This window comes from Eschrichtius robustus, chromosome 15, assembly GCF_028021215.1.
Source record: "Eschrichtius robustus isolate mEscRob2 chromosome 15, mEscRob2.pri, whole genome shotgun sequence".
Lineage (NCBI taxonomy): Eukaryota > Metazoa > Chordata > Mammalia > Artiodactyla > Eschrichtiidae > Eschrichtius > Eschrichtius robustus.
The window spans coordinates 21,168,575-21,186,845 of NC_090838.1; the positions used below are offsets into that span (position 1 = coordinate 21,168,575).

Below are 18,271 nucleotides of genomic sequence, written 5' to 3' on the forward strand. Positions count from 1 at the left end.
AATGGGTGGGGGTGGGGTGGGGGGCAACTAGCCACAGACACTGAAGCACCTTCATTCCACTGCACAGCATACCCATGACGGTGGAGACCACAGCTGGTAGGAACCCAGGCATGTGTCAGAAAACAGCAGGTAGAGCACAGTGACGGAAGTGTGGGCACAGGTGGTGAGAGGAAGCAGTTGGTGTCAGAAGAGTGTGCCAACAGGTGAAGGGGCCTCAGACACAGATGGGCAGGACTCGACTCCCAGAAAAGGCAATAAGCAACAAGAAGGAAGAGCATGCCAGCCTACCAGGCATGAGATAGTGGACCCTTTACCAAGCAGGGCTTGGGTGCAAGGCATCTGGTACCTGATGTGGAATCTGGGGTCTGACCCTCTACAGCAGAAGAGGTAGAGTGCACATTCAGGGCTTGTCCAGAGCCAGGTGTCCTAACTGGGTGTCTCAGCATGTTGGACTCTAGTCTTTAGACTTGTCTTCAGGGATTGGTCCTTGGCCTGGGCTGGGGCTGGAGAGGAGGCTGCCAGGGATGGGAACCTAGGGAATCTGGCCAGCCTTTCTGGGAAGGAAAGGGAAATAAATTGTGTTTATAAAGGTAATTGGGAGTCTGTCATCAGTTCCAACCCCTCCCCTTTTCTAGTATGAGCAGATGAACAAGAAAAAGAGGAAATGCTGGCATTCAGGGTGAATTAGATGGGCAGACAACCAGACTTCCCATTACTCCCATTTACTTGCTTGCAAGAGATGTAGACTTATTCATTCCTTTTGTTGGCAGTTACACAGCAGGTGCTCCACAGCCCAGCAAGGGCTGAAGGAAAGGCTCATTAGCTCTTTTTGTTTAAGTGAATGAAGGTATCTCTACTTTTTCAGACTCAACCACCAGGAAAAGCTTTTGGACCCCGAACAATCCATTGCACCCTCTCTCCAACTGTTCATTCAAGGAAGGCAGCAGCCAGATGGGCCGGGTTAGAGAGGGTGTTCAGCTCCTATTTTGCAGCCATTTGGAAAGACTCTGTCTTGTCTGGGGCCCCGATGAACGGAGTGGAGGAAGGGGGCCATTCACTATTGCCTGTGGAGGTGGCCCCCATCTGCTCTCTTCATTGAAGATGATGCCCCTGGTGCTGGCTTGGTCCCAGGGTGGGAGGTGGGGTGTCTTTCACTGAGATAGGGGACACTGGAAGAGGAGCCAGGTGCAGAAAGAGTATGATGAGCTTAGTTTTAGATGTGATGAGTTTGAAGGGCCAGTGAGACATCAGAGCAGAGCGATCCCATAGGCCATGAGATGTACTGATGAATCGTAGTTGAATAAATGTACAAGAGATGTTGACTCGCTAGTGGATTGCCTGCGCTGGCACAGACTACCTCAGAGTGTACTCCAGTGCTGCTGCTTGCTTGACCAGGGCTATCATCAATTCCACAGCTAGTTTGTTATAAAAATATTTATGTAATCAAATAGTACCGAGAGACTGAGTCCTGCTGCAATTCCCTTTCTCTGGGACAACTGCAGTTAATAGTGTTTTAGGCAGAAAGCTCATTTATGTGTGAGTTTATGTATATAGATGAATATTTATAAATGAGATTTACATATAAATGAGATTTAATATTCATATATATATATGAAATCTCACTTATATGTAAATACACAAGTAGATACACACACCACAGGTCCTGTTCTGTAACCTGCTTTTCTTAACTTAGCGCTGAATCATAGACAGCCTCCCTTGTCAGTACTCAGAGATCTAAACAATCCTTTTCAATGGCTGCATAGCCTTCTATTGTGTGAATATGCCATTATTTATTTAAACAGTCCTCAGATTGATAGACCTTCAGCTTGTTCTCAAAATATTTGCTATTATAAACAGCAATGCAGCAAAATACCCACATAATACATTTTTGTGCAATGGTCCAACTATTTTCTTAGAAGTTTTTAGATGTGGAATGCACATTTTAAGTTTTCATACAGACAGATTTCATACAGATTTCCTTCTGATGAGATTGTACCAATTTGAACTACGAATGGTGTCTGAGAGTGAGTACATGCTTTTCTCACTTGCTCTGGGCTTTGTTCTCTTTTATCTATGCCATTATGATAAGTGAAAAATGTAATTTCATTGTTTTCATCCACATATCTTTGATTATTCATAAAGATGCACATTATTTCATTTGCTTCTTAGCTGTCTATATTTCCCCCACCCCTGTGGGTTACCTATTCATATCCTTTGCCTATTTTTTGTACTGGAGTGTTTGTCTTTCTCTTAAGATTTATAAGAGCTCTTACGTATTACAGGTATCCTTAGTTAGGGTTAGTTATATGGTGCAAACATGTCATAACCAGTTTTTATTTGTCTTTGTTAAAAGTAGTTTGTGGTATCTTTTGCTGCATCACAGTTTTTCATTGATATTTTAGTCATATCTACATCAATCTTATGTTTTATAGTTTCTGGCTTTAGATTATGCTAAGAAAATCGTAACCCATCCAAAATTTATAAAAATACCTATGTTTCCTTCTAGTACTTTATACTTTTATTTTTTTTTTATTTTTTTAATTTTTTTAAATTATTTATTTATTTTAGTTGTGTTGGGTCTTCGTTTCTGTGCAAGGGCTTTCTCTAGTTGTGGCAAGCGGGGGCCACTCTTCATCGCGGTGCGCGGGTCTCTCACCATCGCGGCCCCTCTTGTTGCGGAGCACAGGCTCCAGACGCGCAGGCTCAGCAGTTGTGGCCCACGGGCCCACTTGCTCCGCGTCACGTGGGATCTTCCCAGACCAGGGCTCGAACCCGTGTCCCCTGCATTGGCAGGCAGACTCTCAACCACTGCGCCACCAGGGAAGCCCTATACTTTTATTTTTTATGTAAAATGTAAATCTAATGATGTCACTTCCTTGTTTGCCATATCAGCAAGCCTTCCTGATGCACTTAGCGTCTAGCCCACACTCTTGGCCTAGCCCACCAGGCCTTGGATGATCTGGGCTCTGCCTATTCTCCATCCTCATAAATCAAATATATCAACCATCCCAAAAGCACTGCTCTGCTTCTGTTTGCAACGCCCATGCTTGTCTTCTCCCCCACTGTCTGGTGGACTCCTAAGCAACTATCAAGACTCACCTCAAGGGCACTTCCTCTGCGAAGCAGTCCTTTATCCCAGTCAATGTTAAGTGCTTCCTGCCCCTTCTGGGACTGACACAGCTATTCTCTTAACTCATATTGAAATTTTTGTTTATGCATTTCTTTCCACTACAAACTTGTGAGCTCCAGGGCTGGGGGGTGGGGGCGTGCAGCATCTGGCACTTGGTACAGTACCATTTAGCAGGTGCTAAGCCTGCCCCTGTGATCTGATTTGCATCTTAGCAAGCTCAATGAGCTAAGAGTGTAGAGGCTGGGAGACCAATTAGAAGTATCCAGGTAATAGTGATGTCCTCATCCAGGTAGCTGACAAGGACCTGGACTGAGGTGGTGGGTTTGGAGAAAAGAGTTTAAGAAACAGATTTAGTGGGTAGGATGAACAGTGCTTGAGTAGAGTGTTTTGTTTGAAGTGTCTCCTAAATGTTCAACAAACGAGTAAATAAAAATGTTAGCCTATTAGCACCGTCCAGACCTTTTGCTTCTGGTATTATTTGGTGTTTAGAATTACCCCTACTCCTATTCCTTTCCGTGAAGCTGTGTCATGTTGGCTAGTCATCACCTCGTCATCATCTGTCGAGTGGAGATAGCCTATCACCTCCAAGGGCAATTGTGAGGTTGTTTCAATGAAATGCCATGTGTTATGAGCCTTCACAGCCCCTAACATAGTAGCACTCTGTAAATGTTAACAGTCTGGCCTCCGCCACCTGCTTACCTTGGGTGATTGGGTCAGTTGCCATCTTCTGACTGACCTAAGGGATTCCTAGAGAGAGAAGCTGAAATCAGCGTTTATTATTGCGTTTCCACAAAGCACAGGCGTGCCCTGACAGCTGGTCTCCATCTGTCCACAGCTCTCTGCTCGCTCTGTTTGCCCATGCTGCCATTCTTACTGTCGTCCCCAGTCTGTTTTCCTTTTCCTCCAGAGACCCTCCCAGCATTCAGTCCTTTCCAAGCTCTGCTCCTTCCTTTTCTATTCCGTGAGCACTACGTAATTAACCTACTGCATCCTCATGCCGGGATCACAGCAGTCACTGCTCTCCCAGCCTCCATTCAACCTGTGCCAGGTAAACAAGCAGGAAGACCAGCCCCCGAATCATGGTTATATCCCCTGACCATACTCAGCATCCTGCTCTGAATGCTCCAGGGCTTCCCAGGCCCTGCGGATCTCACTCAGAAGCCTGAGCCTCTTGCTCTGCACACCCTGGCTCTCCAAGCCGCTTCCTCATCCCAGCCTAACCTCTCTGCTCCAAGGCCGTTAGTCGGCTTGCCATTCCCAGCCCATCTTTGCTTACTTCTGCCTCTTGTCTTTTTTTCATCCCACAGAATGCCTGCTTCGTTCCTCTGCCCCAGGCTTGCACCAAACACCCTCACAACTGGCACAGAACTCTCTTTTGAGATGCCTTCCTTGCCATTGCTAATAGCCCATTACTGTGGCTAACACTTTGTACTCATAAAATGCTTTCCCACCGCTGTTTCATATGATCAATCCTCTGGCTTTCCTTCAACTGGCATTTAATGAGTCCACTCTGCATGCCAACCCTGGGAAGGATAAAATAAGGTATAACCTTTGCTCTCTAGGAGCTCCAGTCTAGTAAGTATGAATTCCAACCCACAGTTTCCTTGGCCATAAAATGGGGATGATAATGTTTAATGACCTCACAGGGTTGTTGTAAGATTTATATGAAATTGTGTGTGACGCAAAAAGAGCTTAATAGCAGTGATGTGGATGGATGGTGCCAATGGCCACTTTACAGCTGTGAAGATGGGCTTGGAGCTGTTAAGGATGTGCCCACAGTCATGCGGCTAGAGGGACAAAGCCAAGTTCGGTGCTTGTGGCACGGCCCTACCCTGTCGCCCACTCCGTCTCCTCCTCATATCCCCCTTTACTTCCTTTGTGTCCCACTCACTCTCAATCGCTGCTCCCTTAAACAGGTCTCTGAAATACGGACACAATCAAGCTAATGGCATCACTGCCCCAGTCAAGGGGAGGTTGGTCATTTTCATCCCTAGTCGTTTCTTTAAGCCTCCTAAGCGTGCCCACTTGGCCTGCCACTCCAGGTGCTTCCCGCAAGTGCCCGGCTGTCTCACCCATGTGAGTTTGTCTCTGGGAGGGAGTTGATAAGCTCACCGTGGCTCACCCGCCTTGCTGCCCATCTCCCCAAAGTTGGGTTCCATTAGTCATGTCTGTCCATGGGCACTGATGAGGTTTGCTTCTCAGGCTCCAGGAATTCTGGATTGAGGTAAAAATACCCATCTGCCTCAGTGATGGAGGTGAGTCCGGTCCATGAGAAGGCAGCTGGCAGAAGCAGGCACAGGAAGTGGGTCACTGATTGAGTGGAAGAACTAGTGGTGTTAAGTCAATGGCAGGTAAAAGCATTGCATTTGGGAGAGAGGCCTGGAAGCACGTTTTAAGCCCAAGTTGAAATATCTGGTACCTCTTTAAAGAATCATATCACAGAGAAAAAAAGTTTGTGTCCTTCTGAAATCTACTTAAGAGTCGATATAAGGAAGGAGATTGGTTTGTTTCAAAGCCCAGTCCTTTTAGGAAATCTTCCAGAAGGTGGCAGGGTGATGGCAAGACCTACTGAAAAGAAGAGAGAACGTCTTTCACCTTATGTCAATTTTTTTCAAACAATATAGAAGTATTTATGTCATTTTAAATGACCATATTTACTTTTCATTATAAAATTAATATATAGAAAATTTGAAAAATCAGAAGGGGAAATCACCTACAATCCCATAACAAACGTTGTTGTTTATTTTCATCTGGTCTATTTTCTGAATGCATATTTTCACATGGTTGTAATAGTACTTGACATACCATTTTTGTATACTGGCATGCAGTTCTGTTGTTGTTTTTTTTTTTTAATTGTGAAATGTTTTATGGGATACATCCAGAAGAGCACAGAAAATATATGGACAGTTTAAAGAATAATTTAAATTATTTTAACCCCCACCCAGGTAAAAGACTCGAGTATTTGCAGCTCTCAAGAAGCTTGTGGCCCTCCCCAAACACAGCCCCCCCTCCCCCAGAGAGAACCACCAACCTGACTTTTCTGAGAACCTTTTCCTTGGCCTTTTCTTCATAGTTCTACCACTATGTGCTTATAATTCACTTTTACCTGTTTTTGAATGTTATATGAATGGAATCATACCTTACTTACTTTTTGTGTCTTGCTTCTTTCCTTCAATTATTGTTCTCAAGACATTGTATATGGCTGTAGTTAATTCACACTCATTTTCAGTTTAAAAGAGTAGTTTTATTTTCCTGCTCTGTTTCTATCCCAAATCTAGACTTTATCACGTAGCCCAGGTTTGTGATGCTTTTATAGTTGGGAAAACTCATTCCTTTCCCCTGCTTGTGACTTTCCCCAACCCCTGCCTGAGAATGTAGGTCTCAGTGAGAAGAGCACTTCCCCCTTTTCTGGCCGTGGCGCTGGCCCTCTCTGCCATTTGGCTGGCGTTCTAGGAAGCAGCCACTCTGTGGGCCGCTGGAGACCCTTGAGCTGCAGCTGCCGTCCTTCCAAGGGAGTTGATGGAATTATTTCTGGGGCCTGGAGACAGCTGGCGAGAGCATGGAAAGCACAGCAGGGCTGAGGAATCTGCCAGAGGGTCGTCCAGAACCGGGAGGGTTCTGGTGGTGGTGGTGGTGACGCTACTTGTCACGAAAGGCCAGGTGTTCTCTGGCTAAAGCCTCAGTCAGGAGTCAGGAAGCCTTGCCTCCAGTGCGTGCACACCTTCCTCTGCCCTTCTTCCAGGGCCCTGGGCAGCTGGGCTCACGGAAGGGGGATTTAACTCATACTTACTGGTGTTTGCTGGTGCTCAGCCTCTCCGGGTCTCAAATGAGCCTCCTGACCTCAGTGAGTCAGTGGGCACCTGAAAGGAGCTACGTTGCTGCCCAAATGCCGGAAACTGGGCATGCCGGGCCGGGATGCCCACACAGACACACACGTGTGTCAGCGCACGGAGAAGCCTGTTCCGGGTCAGCAACACACACACTCACATGCACGCCCAGCTTTGCCTTCTAACAACTACCCAAGTTCTCTCATAGCTAATCTTGTCGAACAAGTGGCCTGCGGCTCCATTTCTTACCACTCTCTCACAGCTAATCCTTTGGAATTTCGCTTTTGCTCTCTTGAGCACTGACGGTGCTCGCTCGGTAAGCCGCGCCCTGCGGGGCCAGGCCAGGCCAGATGAACCCATGGGATTAAAACCACTTACTTGATCTTAGCCTGTTAAGGACTCACCCCCGTTGGATTTATAGACACTTTCCCGGAAGCCAGGCCCACCTCTTGGACTTTACTTGTAGCAGCTCCCCGGTCCTAAGCTGGTATTTTACACTTTCTCAGGGGCAAGCCCTTCCTTGGTCACCACATTCACATCCGTCACATTGACAGACTGCGGTCATCCCCTTTCCTGTTACTGCCTGAAGAGGCTGCCCTGGTGCTTGGCTCTCACCAGTAGTCTTGCCCTTTCCTGTCCTACCTGGTCTAATTCTACCTTCTGTACCATGTGGTAGCAAAGGTGGTGGCAGTATTCCAGATGCAGATGCTTCGTGGTCTTGTACAGATGGTCCCCAGTTACAAACACCCTGGGCCAGCCCTCACCTGCCACCCATAGCCTTGACCCTGCCCAGCGCCTGGGTTAAAGGAAACAGGGCCCCTGGGATGGTAGAGGCTTCCTGGCTGGCCAGTTAGATGCAGAAACAGTGTGTTGCTAGCAGATGAAGGATACAGTGTGTCTCAGGGTGGGTGTAACATCGGCCACAGCCTCTCTAGCCTCTGCCCTCACTGAGCTAGCTACCCCTTGGCCTGACCAGCCGTTCTCCCCGTCCAGGTCCCTGGCCTCCAGGTCCCCACCAGTCCTTGGAGAGCCCCAGATGAGAGACAGAGGACCTGTCCTTTTACCTCCCCCAGTTCCTCTTCCCACGGTTGACTTCTACTTCTAGAATCCCTCAAAACTTTTTGCACAAAACTCCCAGGTGCATGCCAGCCCTCCTGGACACTGATACTGGCCTGGGTTGGAGAGGAATCCAGGAAAAGTCCCGGGTTTCTGGGTGGGTGATGGGGACAGTGCAGTTGGTTTTGGGCCAGGTGAATGGTGCTGCCTGTAGGACATCCCAGTGGAGTGGTCCAGTGGGCGTTTGGATGATATTAAAACTCCCCCACTCCTTCGTTCTTAGCATAGTGGAGTTTCCCAGATTCCTTCTTACCTTGGCAAGCAGAAAACTAGGTGGTGAAGAAATCAGTCATAGAGCAGGTGAAGTGTGACTATGGGATGTGGGGAGGGATGGTCACGGGGTGGGAGCAGCTGTGATCTTGTCCTTTTGTTTTTCTTACTTGTCACCGAATTGTTATTAGTCATTAATTCATACAAATTGACTAGGGGAGAAGTTACCTCCAGGAGGGGAATGTGGGTTGGGATGAAGGAGGTGCTGGCTCTTGAACACGGTAATAACAATGTTGAGTTCACAGGTGTTTGTGTCATTATTCTTTGTACCTTACACGTAGGTTATAAATGTTATTTAAAATCTACTCAAGAGTTGATAAAGCCCATTAAGAATTAGTTATAAAATTACAGTGTGCTTTAGCATTAGTTAAGAACTGTTTAGTGCTTCACTATTTAGAAAGCAATTTACTTTTTCTTTCTTTTAATTAATTAATTTTATTTTTAGCTGTGTTGGGTCTTCGTTTCTGTGCGAGGGCTTTCTCTAGTTACGGCAAGCGGGGGCCACTCTTCATCGCGGTGCGCAGGCCTCTCACTGTCGCAGCCTCTCTTGTTGCGGAGCACAGGCTCCAGACGCGCAGGCTCAGCAGTTGTGGCCCACGGGCCCACTTGCTCCGCGTCACGTGGGATCTTCCCAGGCCAGGGCTCGAACCCGTGTCCCCTGCATGGGCAGGCAGATTCTCAACCCCTGCACCACCAGGGAAGCCCCGCAATTTACTTTCTTTAAAAAATAAATCTATTAACTTAAACACTTTAGCCGTTTCCCACTCACCTCAGACTTCTCTTTTTTTGGTTTTTGTGTTCTGCTGAACCTTTAATTTATTCTCATTTTCAACTCCAAGAGAACCCCTTTCCGGAATCATCCCAGGGTGCTCTAAGCACAAACACCCCTCTCCCATTGTTCTGTCTCTCTTCCCTATGTGCTGATCAGAAGAAGAAAAACAGCTGCACGGTTTTGTTTTCTTTTCCAAACCCGTGACATATATTGTCCTTTGATCCTTTAGCAAATGTTATCTGCTTGGAGTAAGGGACAAGACATGCCATTCATTTAGCGTGTCCCCTGTGACCTGAGCAGCTTCACCTCCCCTCCAGCTTCTACTCCGGGTTGCCATTAGGGTCGACTTAAATGCCACAGACCCTTCATGTCACGGGGCAGTGTGTAGCTCTTGCATATTCCTGGCTATCACAGTGACCAAGTGTGTGTAAAATCACACATTTTCCTGTGGATTCTACTGAAAGAGGAAATATGAGTCTTAAACCAGTGCCTGTTAAGAGGAAATTACATCTTAAACCAATAACTGTCAGGTTAGTTTTAAGGTCTTTCTGTAAGAAGTGTCCCTTTGCAGTCTTCTGGTTTGTGGGTCTGTGCCCAGCATGAAGCCGCCCGGCATCCGCCCCGCTGAGCTGCCGGCAGGAGGCAGCTGTGCCGGACAGACTGTGCCGCTCTCGTCTCACGCCTCCCTGCAGGCTCGGGGAAGTGTGGAAGGTGATGACAGAAGCAGGCAGCTCCAAACACGGTGCTGGGGTCGGCGGAACGAACACTGTGCACCTTCTAGGAGTGTGGGGCGTGTGCATTTCGCAAATGAGAAGCAGAGCTGCCCGTGGCCTTGACTGTCCACTTGGCAGGACGCACCCCTGGCCCCGCGCATTTCTGCCCTGGAAGTTGCTCAGCAGCAGGAAAAAGGGCAGGAGGGTGGGTGGTGCGGGAAATGTACTGTCATCCAGCAAGACAGTTGTTAGAGAGCAGACAGCAATAATTGCTACTATTTTAAGCATGAAGAGGCTTTCTCATGAACGACTGAGCTCCCAGCTTGCACCGCTGTCCCTCCCCATCCGGAAGTCCCTCTTTCCCCCAGCCTGCACATCACCTTCGCTCTGACCCACCACTGGTTTAGGAACATAAGGACCAGGAAATTGGGGGATACGAGCTGGGTACACTTGGATAAATCTTTGCATACTGGAGATATCCACCATCTTGCTGTGGAAGGTGTCATTCCCTGAATAAATTGTAAAATTCTTAAGATCCTTAATATTTGTAGCATAACACCACCCCATTAGTCCTGGACTGGTTCCCTTTGATTCAAGGTCACCGTTGATAAAGACCAAGACTGGAGGGAAAGTCAGGGGGGACTTGAATCTATGCAGCTCTAGAATTCCATTCCTCTGATTTACTTTTTATAATAGCATTGAACTATCTGGCAGTTTTTCCCCATTTCTTCCTGGGAGGACAGATATGTGTTTTGAATCCTTTTGTTCGAATAAACAGAAGAGGTGGATGATCAAAGTTTTTGGTTAAACGAATGGGAGTGTGGGGATACAGTCAGAAGTCTTTAAAGGAGGTGTATTTATTCTAAGGCCCAGTTGTTACTTAATGATGATTTGGTTATAATGTTTATTTCTATCTAATGTGGTATCTTAGTCAGCTTGAGCTGCTATAATAAGAATAGACTGGGTGGCTTAAACAACAGAAGCTCACTCCTCACAGCTCTGAAGGCTGGGAAGTCCAAGATCAATGTGCCAGCCAATTCCGCTCCTGACGAGAACTTGCTTGCTTGCAGACAGTCATCTTCTCTCTGTGTCTTCATATGGCAGAGAGAGAGAGAGAGTGAGAGAGGGATCTTGTGTCTCTTCTTATAAGGGCACTATATGACCCTCATGACCTAAATATCTCCCAAAGATCGCGTCTCCAAATATTATCACATTGGGATTAAGGCTTCAACATATGAATTTGGGGGAGGGGGAGCCTAAACATTCAATCCATAGCATGTAGTAATCCAGTGGGCCGGATATTGGCTCTATCTATACAGTTATGATGTTTGGGGATAAAATCGGTGACTTGAAGAATCATAAATTAGTAAAACTGATCCTGACCTTCTTGACCATGACCATTGACAAGAATGTTCTTTGAATGTGCTGCCCCAACCAGAGCAGAGGGAAAGACAGTCATAGCCGGTGGCGTTTGCACTGCTTAAGCATGTGTTTCAACAACTGTGCTCAAATCCTTTCCCTTTTTGGGGGACTCTCCAAAGAGGTCCAAATTATCTCCCCACTCACCCACTCCCTCACTCTAATGTGCATACATGGACAGTACACTCACAGACAGCAGGCACACTGTGGGAAAAGATGCCAGTGTGTCTTTCCTTTCTTTCCTTTAGCAAAGACTAGCAAGGAAAGCTGTAGGAATGAGGTGCTAATGAGGTTGCTGGGGGAGGTGAGAAGCATAATGAATGTCAACCGTCACACAAGTCAACAGCAAGGGGGGACCAGGAGAGATTAGACATCTTGGTGATGTAGACAATCTGGAAATGTAGAAACGTGGGGAGGATACTTGTGTAACAAGACACCCCTCCCATCACCAACCTGCTGGCCTCATCCAGTCACAGTTGTGGTGTCTGGTACCTGGTGAGAGACACTCAGTGTCCCCTGGACACTTTAGCCACTTAGTAATTCAATTATTTGTGTCTCTCTCGCCCACTAGACTGAGTTTCTTGAGAGCAAGTCCTGTGTCCCTTCAGAGTTGTCTCCAGTGCTTGACACTGAGAAGGAGTGAAGTTATAGAATATTTTCATGCACACAAATGTTCATTTTAAAAAGATATTCCCCAAAAGCACCTTGGGCAGGGAGCTATGATATTATCCACACACACGAGTCCAGGCCTGGAGTGTTCTAAGGCCTTGGTGATCCCAAAAGACTGAAGTCCTGCAGGTAGTTATGATGACAACAACCTCCAGTCTGAAGCTGATAGTCTGCCAGAGGGTTGGAGGGAGCTGACAGTATTGTGCCTAATCAGACCTAGCAGCCAGGCCACTATTTACACTGAAGCCATTATTTACAGAGTTGGTTTCCAGTGAGGACTCTCTTCCTGGCTGGTAGCTGGCCACCTTCTCACTGTGTCCTCACATGGCCTTTCTTCTGCTCATAAGCATGGTGCACAGGGGTGAGATGGGGTAGGGGAGAGAGGGAAAGCTCTCTGTTGTCTCATCTTATGAGCACACTAATCCTATCTGATCAGGGCCCCACCCTTATGACCTCATTTAACCTTAAAAACTTCCTTAGAGGCCCCATCTTCAAATATAGCCACTCTGGAGGTTAGAACTTCAACATATGAATTTTGGGAGGACACAAACATTCAGTTCATAACTGCTCTGAAAACGACTATCTGGCTTTCAATTCCTACCCTGTTACAAACTAGCTGTGTGACCTTGAGGAAGTTCCTTTAACTTTTCTAAGCATCAGCTTCCTCATGGTAAAACTGGGGACAATAATGGTGCCTATCTCAGGGTATTGTAAAGATCAAATAAGATAATGTATCTGATGGGCTTAGGGAGGGGCCCAGTATACAGTAGGTGTTTACTAATTGTTAAGATCATTAACAGCACCCTCCAAGCTCTGAGAATGAGTTCCCTCTAAGGTAGTCCTGGGAGTCCAGTCCATTCCAGCCTGGATTTCTAGGACTAGGTCAGGCTGTGTGAATGGGATCTCCATACCAGAGAGGTTCCAGGACTCCCCAGTATTGTTGAGGGAGCCCAGCCTTTTCAGAGCCTAGGTAGCCTTCAGGGATTTCCAAGAAGGAAGTGGAAAACGACAGGGTGAGTCATGGTGGCAGCCCAAGGGTTCTAGAGAAGGATTCAGTGTTATGGCTGGTGGTAGCAGGTTCTTTTTTCATCTCCTTGCATGGAAGGTGACAGAGGGAGGGACTGAGCCCACTGGACCTGAATGAAGGGTCACATTGTATTCCTTCTGGCTTCTTTGTAGCTTAAAAAAAACAAAAACAAACAAAAAAAACGTTCTTAACACAACTTTTCAGATTCTAAAAGGTAATACAAGTTTATTGTATAAAATTTGAAAAATATAGAAAACTATCAAGAACATAAAAATCACCTGAAACTCTTCTACCCAGAGTTAACTCTGATAACCTTTCCTTTAAGTCACAGACCTGGGTATGAAGCCCATCCTTCCACGCTGGAGTGGTGTGACCTTTAATGGGCTACCTGTTCTTTTCTTTATTTTTAAAGGTAGACTTTTTTTTTTTAGTATTTATTTATTTGGTTGCTCCAGGTCTTAGTTGCAGCACTTGGGCTCCTTAGTTGTGGCATGCGAACTCTTAGTTGCTGCATGCATGTGGGATCTAGTTCCCTGACTAGGGATCGAACCCGGAGCCCCTGAATTGGGAGCTCAGAGTCTTATCCACTGAGCCACGACGGAAGTCCCTAGCTGTTATTTTCAAAACCTCTACTTCCTCATCTTAAAACAAGGCTAATACTTCCTGCCTTGTTCTTACTTCTCGGGGCTGCCATGTGAATTAAATTCCAGGCACAGGGTGTTAGCTTACTAAAAGCTGTTTTCTTATTTCTATTGAAGAAAACACCCTTGGCTTATGATTCCAGCATCAAAGCTCAGATAAGAATCCCCCATAAATCATTATCACATCACCCTTTCAGGGTCTCTGCCCTCCAGGTGTGTGCTATGAGCATGTGTTCTGGATTAATAAGCAAATCAATATTCTCATTTACCACATTGATATAATGACTATGCAGCAATTTCCCAGCATAAACATTCCTATTTTTCCTCTTACTTAAAGCTGCTTTAAAAGGTGAGGATTATATATTTGCACAGAGGATTGTGTGTGTCTTACCATCATTTCCCTCTGATAACTTGCATCTCTCCTTTTGTGGTCACACCTGGCCTTGGCTTTGTAATGAGAGAGAGAGAGAGAGAGAGAGAGACTGCATCTCTGAGGCTTTCTGGACTTCCTTTGGCCAGAATGGTTTTGTCCATCACCTAAGAACCAAACTCATTTCCTGATTATTGTGTGTTAAATTAAAATTCCAGTTTTCAGATTTTAGGACAAAAGTTCTCCTGAAATATGTCAGCTTCATTCCAGCTTCAGACAATGGGCTCGTTGCTGTGACTGTCCCTGTCCCCCCATCCTTCTGGCCTACCCAACTCCTCCCCACCGCCTCTGCCCAGGGCCTTCCACACTAGGGGAGGGACCCCTTCTCCCCAAAGGTCCGAATGATACCTGGCAGGGACCAGATGTTCATGGGGGACAATGTTGCTGTATAAGGGAACAGGGTTCACTCCCAGCCACGTGTCTTGTTTCCCAGCACCACCCCCAGCAGACCACCCTCTCCTAACAGCAGGAAGACCTGGCAGTTGAGGCTGAATAGGTACTGTAAACTTTCTTGGTGTGGAGATTCCATGCACTCCAATCTGGTCAACTTGACAAAAAAAAACAAAAAACAAAAAAACAACTGCCTAACCAAGTGTGTCCAGGAGAGCAGGCTAAACTCTCCAGATAGTTGACTTATTTCCTTACAAGAGCTATGCCTTCAATAGATTGTGAGACCTTTTCATCCTGGGACACAAGCTTCCTGTACCTTGCCTAGTGGCAGGCAAAATGAAATGACGAGGATGAGAGATAGTATGTCGCGTCCTTTGCTCTGTTCACAGTGATGTGCTGTATTGGAAAAGGGATGAAAGTTGAGCATTATCCTGGACACAGAGTTGCCAAATGTCCTGGACAACAAATACGGAATTGGCCTACCACTTGTTGCTTTAAACCATTTGATTATCAGGGTGCAACAAGTAGATGCAGCCAAAACTGTTCATTTGTGAACAGTTTTGAGTTTCCTATACTGGATGCTGGGGATGAGAACCAGGCAGAAATGATGTTTGCTGCTGCGCCTTTGACTTTGAGGACTTAGTCCAGAGGTGGAGATAGACTCCAGTGCCACATGAAGGTACAGAGAGTTGGGGAAGTCTTCTCAGAAAAGGGAACAATTGATTGGATCCTGAAGAATAAGTTTACCGTGTAGAAAGGTGGGCTTCACTGAGCCCACAGAGACACTGCAGTGGTGTAGTCTCCCTCCCCTGGTCAGATTGTGTCCTATATTTTCTAAGCCTAAGTAAAAATCATTTCTGTTCAGATACCGAATGGTCAAGATAGTTGCCAAATCAACCTGCATTAAACGTATATATCAATTAGGGGAGAATTGACATCTTTACTATGCTGGGTCTTCCAATCCATGAACATTGTATGTCTCTCCACTTATTTGTTTTCTTTGGTTTCTTTCATCAGCATTTTGTAGTTTTCAGCATACAAATCCTGTATATTTTCTTAGACTTCTACCTAAGTATTTCAATTTTTTTGTGTGTCCATTTGTTCATCACTAGTATATAGAAAAACAATAGCTTTTTGTATGTTGATCTTGTACCTTGTGACCTTGCTGAACTGACATTTGTTCTAGGAGATTTTTTTGTAGATTCTTTGAGATTTTCTGCATAGCTCCCATCACATCACCTGCAAATAAGAATGGTTTTATTTTTCCCTTTTCAGTCTATATGCCTTTTATTTCATTTTCTTTTGTTATAGTGCTAGCTAGAACTCCCTTTGTTGAATAACAGTGGTGAGAGTAGACATCCTTGCCTTATTCCCAGTTTAGGGGGAAAGTATTCAGTCTTTCATAAATTCTGGTATTAGCTGTAGGTTTTTTGGTGATGTTCTTTAATTTTTTTTTAATTTTTTATTTATTTATTTTTGGCTGTGTTGGGTCTTTGTTGCTGTGCGTGGGCTTTCTCTAGTTGTGCTGAGCAAGGGTTACTCTTCGTTACAGTGCACAGGCTTTGCATTGCGGTGGCTTCTCTTGTTGGGGAGCACGGGCTCTAGGTGTGCATGCTTCAGTAGTTGCAGCATGTGGCATGTGGGATCTTCCCGGACCAGAGATCGAACCCGTATCCCCTGCATTGGCAGGCGGATTCTTAACCACTGCACCACCAGGGAAGTCCCTGGTGATGTTCTTTATCAACTTGAGGAAGTTAACTTCTTTCCCTACTTTCCTGAGAGTTTTTTATCATGAATGGGTGTTGAATTTTGTCCAGTGCTTTTTCTGCAACAATTTATATGATTATGTGATGCAGAAAAAGCACTGTTGGGCTTTCCTGGTGGCACAGTGGTTAAGAATCCGCCTGCCAATGCAGGGGACACAGGTTCGAGCCCTGGTCTGGGAAGATCCCACATGCCGCGGAGCAACTAAGCCCGTGCACCACAACTACTGAGCCTGTGCTCTAGAGCCCGTGAGCCACAACTACTGAAGTCCGCGTGCCTAGAGCCCATGCTCTGCAACAAGAGAAGCCAACGCAATGAGAAGCCTGCACACTGCAACCAAGAGTAGCCCCCGCTTGCTGCAGCTAGAGAAATAGAGAAAGCCTGCGCACAGCAGCGAAGACCCAACACAGCCAAAAATAAATAAATAAATTTATTAAAAAAGAAGGAAAAAAAAAAGCACTGTTAATATGGTGGATTACATTGATTGGTTTTCAAATATTGAGCAAGCTTTGCATCCCTGGAAGTAATCCCATTTGCATAGTGGGATTCTTTAATTCTTTTACATATTGCTGAATTCTATTTGCTGATATTTTGTTAGAAATTTTTGTATCTACATTCATGGGATATTACTTTATAGTTTGTTTGTTTGTTTTTTTTCTGTACTGTGTTTGTCTGTCTTTGATATCAGGGCAGTACTGACTTCATAAACTGATTTGGGAAGGTTTCCCTCTCTATTTTCTGGAAGAGATTGGGGTTAATTCTTCTCTAAGTGTATGGTAGAGTTCTATGGCTTTTGAAAAGTTGATTCTGGGGACCCAAGCTGGACCAAATAAAGCTGAATCTTTGGGGGTGGGACTTGAGCATATCAGATGAGCTTATCAATGTGCAACCAGCTGTGGAGCTTCAGTGTGGTCATGGACTTCTTGAGACAAACATAGGAGGGTGAACTGAATCAGAATCCATCTGAAGAATGACATGAATTAAGCAGCTGTGAGGCTTGGAGAATTTGGCTCTCTGAGACACGTCCCAGGAGCCTCTGATATCTTCAGGACCATATGGTATAGTGGGGACATTGGTCATAAAAGACGTCTGGGTTTGACTTGGCTACTTAGTAGCCATAAATTCCTTATTAGCAATTTCAGTTTTCTCGTCTGTAAAATCCCACTTCTTGGGTTGTTTTGGGAATAAAATGAGACAAGAGGTATGAAAATGCTTTCGAACCACCACAACTTTTTGAGAAGGTGAAAATTGATGTTTCTTTGGGCCCCAGCTTCACCCTTACTGCTGTGGTGTCATGATTCCCAATGAGTCCTGCTGTGAGGTCAGTGGGAGGGTTGTGACCCCAGCTGGCTATAGGACCAGTGTCCTCAGGCTGTGGAGAAACTTCCTCCCCATCCCTGCTCACTTACTCTGCCCATGGAGTTTGGGCTCTCACAGGAAGGGGTGGGACCTTGGTGCCAGTGAAAAGGAATTTTGACCTTGACCCGTGCCCCCTCTCACCTTTCACAGGAACATGCTTGCCAATTCAGCCAGTGTACGGATTCTCATCAAGGGAGGCAAGGTTGTGAATGATGACTGCACCCACGAGGCTGACGTCTACATTGAGAACGGCATCATCCAGCAGGTGGGCCGTGAGCTCATGATCCCCGGAGGGGCCAAGGTGATTGATGCCACTGGGAAACTGGTGATCCCTGGAGGCATCGACACCAGCACCCACTTCCACCAGACCTTCATGAACGCCACATGCGTGGACGACTTCTACCACGGGACCAAGGTAATGCTTCTGTTTGGGGAGGGTGCCTTCCTCGGCGGTTTCCTCTGTTTCTGGGGCTGCTCCAGACTAGATCCACATGAACAGGGCGCTCCTGCTGTATTGCTCAAAGGAGAAGGGTGCTCTTGAAGGGGCCACTGTGGCAACTAAAATAGGAAATTTCAGGCTAAATGTCATAGATTTCTGTGATTATGGAAAAGGAGGCATTTAAGCCTATTTTGCTGATCACATCACTTACTGAGGTACCCAGGCCAGGTACTGATTTTATTTTTATATTTTTATGTCATGTAGTACAGACCTAGAGGAAGAGGAGAATTAGCTGGAGTCTGTTA

General features: G+C 46.0%; 1 protein-coding gene across 1 annotated transcript in view; it reads left to right on the top strand.

Annotated features, from left to right (window-relative positions):
• DPYSL5 (dihydropyrimidinase like 5) overlaps positions 1-18,271 on the top strand; it is an 86,301-nt gene that overhangs the window by 21,714 nt on the left and 46,316 nt on the right. Inside the window, exon 2 of the mRNA XM_068564541.1 lies at positions 17,678-17,942. Within this exon, the coding sequence (XP_068420642.1) occupies positions 17,682-17,942 (261 nt within the window). The 5' untranslated portion in view covers positions 17,678-17,681. The remainder of the gene's footprint in view (positions 1-17,677; positions 17,943-18,271) is intronic.